Below are 6321 nucleotides of genomic sequence, written 5' to 3'. Positions count from 1 at the left end.
GAAAAGAGGGACAGTATGATAAGAGAAAAAAAAAGGGCAGAGGGAATTGAGTCCAAATTAGGGACACTTGAGAGTTGTGCATTACCCATTCCTCATTCCATATTACCAGACTGGACCTTCCTCACAGCATGCCTATTACGCAGTAATAAACCCAGACTTAACCCCTCGGTCGCCCTTTGCTCCGGTGCTCTGCCAGGCCATGTTGCCGCCTCCTCCTCCTGTGTTGTTGAGGGAAGTGACGCATTGGGCCGCTTCCCCCGGCTGTGAGGAGACAAAATCCTACTCTGATCTGTTTGAGGGAATTGGCGCCAACCTCAGCTCTCCATCCAGAAAATAGCCGGCCTCCAGCCAACACTCCGGGGGGCAGCACACTGACCCCCAATCACCAGACGGCACCACCACCACTGTGTGACAGGGTCCGAGATACCATCACCACAACCGTGTAACAAGGACCCGGCCACCATCACCACCACCCCCTGACTGGGTCCGAGATACCATCACCACCACCCCCTGACTGGGTCCGAGATACCATAACCACCACTGTCTGACAGGGTCCGAGATACCATAACCACCACCGTGTAACGAGGACCCGGCCACCATCACCACCACCCCCTGACAGGGTCCGAGATACCATAACCACCACCGTGTGACAAGGACTGGGCCACCATCACTACTGCGTGACAAGGACCGAACCCCGTGCTGCCTCCTCTCCTCCACTGTGGGACTTTACGCTCATGTTTTGTGGATTTCACTTGTCTTTGACAGGAGTGACGTAAGACCTGTTGGCGTGACATCACTTTTTGTGCTGTTGGTTTGGGAAGCTACACTTAGAGTTGAGCTGTCAGGAGGAGGATTGCTATGCAATATAAGGACAGCCATGACCAAAACATATTTCAGGGCTGCATTGGTCTCTCATTCAAAATAGACAACTGGCAATGAAAGAGTCCTTGTCTTTATTGTCTTTATCTAGACTAGAGCAATGGTGAGCAAATAGTAGATCTGCAGATGTTGTAGAACGTCCATGATGCTTTAACATTCTAAAGTCTGGCAAAACATAATGGCAGTTGTAGTTCTTCAACATCTGGGATTCTACCTTATGCCCATTCCTGATTTAAAGTATAAAAGAAATGCCTAAATAATAAACTCTTATGTCTGATCCTTAAAATATGTTTCCAAATTAAAGTCCAGAGAAGTACAGTTTTATGGTTGATTTTTAAAGGGACATCTTGCTGCGTAGCAGAGGTTTTTATATAAATCCTCACTAAATTTTTCCCATTAAAGCTGCTAATAAAATGCAATGTAACTACAAGTTTAAGCAATGTTTTGCAAAGGAGTCATCTCTATGAGGAAAGTTCAGCGTCTCCATGAAGAGCGTGGAAATGCTGAAAGGCACAGGTGCAAAATCTTGGTTTGGAACTTGGAAATTGCCTCTGACCTTAGATAAAAAAGAGCGTACACTCTTGTGTATTCTACTGGTAAAATAAATGAATACCGTATTTATCGGCGTATAACACGCACCTCATTTTAAGAAGGAAATTCCCCCACCCCCTCCTCCCATAGTGTTCCCCCACCCTCCTCCCATAGTGTTCCCCCACCCTCCTCCCATAGTGTTCCCCCACCCTCATCCCATAGTGTTCCCCCACCCTCATCCCATAGTGTTCCCCCACCCTCATCCCATAGTGTTCCCCCACCCTCATCCCATAGTGTTCCCCCACCCTCATCCCATAGTGTTCCCCCACCCTCATCCCATAGTGTTCCCCCACCCTCATCCCATAGTGTTCCCCCACCCTCATCCCATAGTGTTCCCCCACCCTCATCCCATAGTGTTCCCCCACCCTCATCCCATAGTGTTCCCCCACCCTCATCCCATAGTGTCCCCCCCCCTTTCCATAGTATTTTCCACCCCCTCCCATAGTGTTCCCCCCCCTCATCCCATAGTGTTCTCCCCCCCCCCCCCCATAGTGTCCCCCCCCTCCCCTTGTCCCATAGTGCACTTTCCCTCCCCTTGTCCCATAATCACTTGCCTGTCTTGAAGCGTGGGCCGGCTTCACAGCGCGCACTGCGGTACAGGAACTTCAATTTCAGGTTCCGGTTTCCGGCGGGACTGAAAGGAAGTGTACACACTGAGTGCGCACTTCCTTTCAGTCCCGCCGGAAACCTGAAATTGAAGTTCCAGTACCGCGGTGCGCGCTGAACACCGGCCCACGCTTCAAGACAGGTAAGTAAACCTTCAAATTCGCTCCATAAGACGCACAGACATTTCCCCTCACTTTTGAGGGGGAAAAAAGTGCGTCTTATGGAGCGAAAAATATGTATATCGGCGTATAACACGCACACATCATTTGCCCCCTATTTTCAGGGAGAAAAAGGGCGTGTTATACGCCAATAAATACGGTAGTTATTCAACTACATTATTTAAACCTGTTCAGAATTGCTGTGCACAGAGTACCAATCAAACCTTTGATCCGTGTATATGGTTTTTTGTTCATCTCTGCATATGTGGAGATTTTGAAAGCTAAATGCCTATATTTTTATCTATACCTAGATGAGTTTAAAGTTGTCAAGCACAAGATACAGATTGACTTTTAAATATTAAGGAGTTATCAGGGAGAATAATAAGATGTAATTTACTTTTAAAATAAAATTCAGTATTCATAGTGATATCAACTGGGAGAAATCATTATACCCAATACACCAACCTACCTTCTGTAATAAATGTATATTAAACCTTGTCGATTGCAGGGAAAACTTAACTCATTAACTATAAGATTGTCGCAATGACGTGAAAAGGCATTGGTCCTTAAAGTGAACTTGTCTTGACAGATTCACTTTAACTGTAAACTCCCTCATAGGTATTTAAAAAAATCACTTTTTGTTATAGAGATAAATGGTATTCATTATGATATTAACATTATTTACATCCGGTCTAGTGCCACCATGTATTTAGCTTAGTGTGTCATTCCTGCTTCCCACCTGCCCTTTGCTTGATTCGTCCTGCCTGTGGCTCTTTCTACAAGCAGGGCAAACCTCCTCCACAATACCAAAATTGATTGCTTTGTAATCATGCCATGTCTGAGCAGAGTAACATCAGTCACTCTATTCCTATACTCCTGTAGTCCTGGCTAGGGAGTAATCACAGCAACCACGGCACATAAGCTGCAGTTGCTTTGCCAAAGATCAGAAGGACAGCCTGTAGTAGGTCTCTCTAGTTCTGTCAGTCATTTCTTTGGTGTAGTGTTCTATGCCGAAGAATTGATAAGGACAGGAGACATATATTTTTAAATATGTATTTCTCCCAATCTATGCACTTGATAGGAGACTATATGGATGGAATTTAATTTACTAATAGATTAAATAAATGTGTGTACCATGACCATAATCCCCTAAACCGTATATTTCATATCTTTATATTCTATTCCTTTTAGAAAAGGGGAAAGCGTCATCATTGTGGACTTTTGGTAATGTAACATTTTAAGTGTTTTGAGTGTCCCTTTTTAAAAGGTTACATTTAATATATGTTTCCTTATTTTCTTTCAGTTTAAAATGACTAAGGCTGAAAGTGAACCATTTCTTGTGAAATTTGTGAAGTCAGTTGAAAACTCAGATTTCTTCTTTGAAGCTCATGAGGTAAGAAATAGACAATTATTTTTAAATGTGCAGATTTTTAGTCTGGATTATGAAAATGCATAGTATCTTATTAGTTGGTTTACATGCTGCTAGTGGTTCCATAATGGCCACGAAAATGCCTACAGTGAAAATACTTACTTGTATTAAAGGGACACTATAGAAACTCATCTCATTGAAGTGGTATGGGTGCTGTGTCCCTGTCCCTTTAACCCTGCAGCTGAAAACATTGCCGGTTTAGAGAAACTGCAAGGTAAACATTGTAGGGTTAAGACTGCCTCTTGGACGTCCAGCGTCTTAAAAACTCCTATAGGAAAGCATTAAGTCAATGTTTTTTCTATAGGGAAAACCTAATGTGCACGCAGCACTTGCCCTGCATGTGCATTAAGTACTTCCATCACTGTGACATCGTAGGAGGTGGAGAGCGGTCCATTGCGGTGATCCCAGTAAAAAAAAGTTTTACTTGCCTTAGAGGGGTGCAGAGTAACACTATAGGGTTCCTTTAATAAAAGAAAAACTACAAATAATACATTCTATGTACTTGTGAATTCCCTAGTTAATGTATGTTTTTAATTATATTTTTGCCCCATGATTGTTTCTACCAGCATCAGAATATGGCCCAGATATTGACACAGTTACATTGTATCAAAATGATGATTCTAGCATTCAACAATTCCTAGCATGCAGGCAAGGACATTGCTAAAATGAATAAATGATAGATACAGAAAGTGAAGAAAACCCTAGGCGAAAGGTGTAAAGGAACAAAACAGGAAGAACACTTCCTTCTATAAAGAAAAGTTACTACACTTTTGTTCTTTGGAGATTATTGTTCTTTTTCTTTTTATTTATTTTCATAATTTTTTCCTTGTGATTTTACCCTTGATAGCGTTCACAAATAAGAGAACATTTTATAATTTTTGGTGGAAAAAGACACCTTCGCAATTTCAAGCTTTTTTGCACAGAGCCTCTAAATATACCGCTCTTGACAGTAGTGGAAACATTTTTGTTGGGTGAACGAACACACTGCAGCACCATCCTTTTTTTAATTTATTTTTTATTTTTAAATTTTATAAATACATTGACCACATCACAGTTAAACAAAAAAAGAGAATAGACACAGCTTTGACATGAATACAGCTGTGCTATGTTTTTAGAAATCACCTCCAGAGATGGATAAATGTGTCTGTGTCTAGTTGAGCTTGTAAAAGAAGTATGGAATGAATCTTAGAATAAATGGACTGTGAAGCACAGGTGAAGTATGGAGTATGGGTAAACTTTTTTCTGAAAGGGTGGTTTTTCAATAACTTATGAGAGGTTTGTGGTATGTCATTCATCCCCACTGCTGTAACTACCTTAACACACCAGTCCTGTTTTTTACTTGTATGTTTTCTTGATATGAAATAATTTCTATTCCCTACTTTTACAATTTCCAAGCCTTGTAAACAATTTTATTTTATTTTGTCATGTTTTTATTACTATTCTGCAATCTGTTATAATCTGCTCCTAAAACTCCAGATTGCTTTAGCCAGGTGTATATCTTTCAGTCATTGGTAAGCCTCCACTGTTATAAACAGCATAACACTGACCCTGGAGCCCTATCTCCAGTCATACCCACTCGTACAAGTCTCACTCTCACCTTCTCTCACTCACAATCCTACAACTGCTAGATGCTGGCGACATCTTTCCTAACCTTGGTCCCATAACTCTTCCCATACTTTCACACTCTTGTTTCTTTTCCCACAGTAAAAAACCCTAGGACACACAATCCATTGGCCCACAGCACTTATTCCCTGTCTTTTCTTGTGTTCTCTTCAATGCTCACTCTGTGTGTGTTAAACAGCCGTCTATGATCTGTTTGTTTCCATCTCTTTCAACCTTTTAGCAATTACTGAAAAATGTCTGTCTTCTTCTGATACTGCTTTCATTGCTGCTCTCAAACTTTGTTGCCTCTACTTTAGCCATACACCTAGGCTTGCGAGAAACATGGTGACTGTGTTCGGCTCAACCTCCTCCTTCTCCCCTCCTTCCCCCCCTCCCCCCATCACCTATCAGCACCTGCCATTGCTACCATCTATCCCCTTTTCTTTTGTAGTCCACTGCATATACCTGTTTTCTCCACTCAGCGTGGTCATCATCTATCCAGGACGAACTTTCCAGTTCCTTGACAACTTTGCTGCCTGGCTAACTCACTTACTTTCTCTCTCCAAATGTACCATCACTAATACTTTAGGACTTTTACATCTCCATTGACAACCCATATGCCCCTGCTGCCTGTAAACGTCTTTCACTCACATCCTCCTTTGATCATGAACCTAATTAACCTGCAAACTACCTCCCCATTCACTGCTTACCGTATCATCAAAACTACTGGAAAAAAATAGTTTACATCCACCTTACCCACTTCCTGTACTCCAACTCCCTGCTTCACCCCCTGCAATCTGGGTACTGTCTCAAATCCTCAACAGAAGCTGCCCTTACAAATGTTACTAACAACCTTCTTTCTGCTAAACACAATTGTCACTGCACTATACCTATTTTACTTAACCTCTCACACAGTTGGCCACCCCGTCCTCCTGTAGACTCTCAGGTCTCTGTGACACTGCCCTCTTGGATCCACTCTTATGTTTCTAAGATGTTAATTTCTGTGTTATTTGCTGATAGAGACATGGAAGAAGAGGATCTATCAGCTAGGGATTT

At 42.2% G+C, this 6321-nt stretch overlaps 1 protein-coding gene across 2 annotated transcripts in view; it reads left to right on the top strand.

The window, feature by feature from the left end:
* Window positions 1–257: 257 nt before the first annotated feature.
* TOPBP1 (DNA topoisomerase II binding protein 1) overlaps window positions 258–6321 on the top strand; it is a 63420-nt gene continuing 57356 nt past the window's right edge. Inside the window, exons 1-3 of one of the 2 annotated variants that reach the window (XM_063452166.1) lie at window positions 258–772; window positions 3426–3458; window positions 3538–3627. In XM_063452166.1, the coding sequence (XP_063308236.1) occupies window positions 3544–3627 (84 nt within the window). In that variant the 5' untranslated portion in view covers window positions 258–772; window positions 3426–3458; window positions 3538–3543. The remainder of the gene's footprint in view (window positions 773–3425; window positions 3459–3537; window positions 3628–6321) is intronic. The other variant, XM_063452165.1, reaches the window with a different exon arrangement.

Source organism: Pelobates fuscus, chromosome 4, assembly GCF_036172605.1.
Source record: "Pelobates fuscus isolate aPelFus1 chromosome 4, aPelFus1.pri, whole genome shotgun sequence".
Classification (NCBI taxonomy): domain Eukaryota; kingdom Metazoa; phylum Chordata; class Amphibia; order Anura; family Pelobatidae; genus Pelobates; species Pelobates fuscus.
This window is presented reverse-complemented; position numbering and strand designations above follow the sequence as displayed.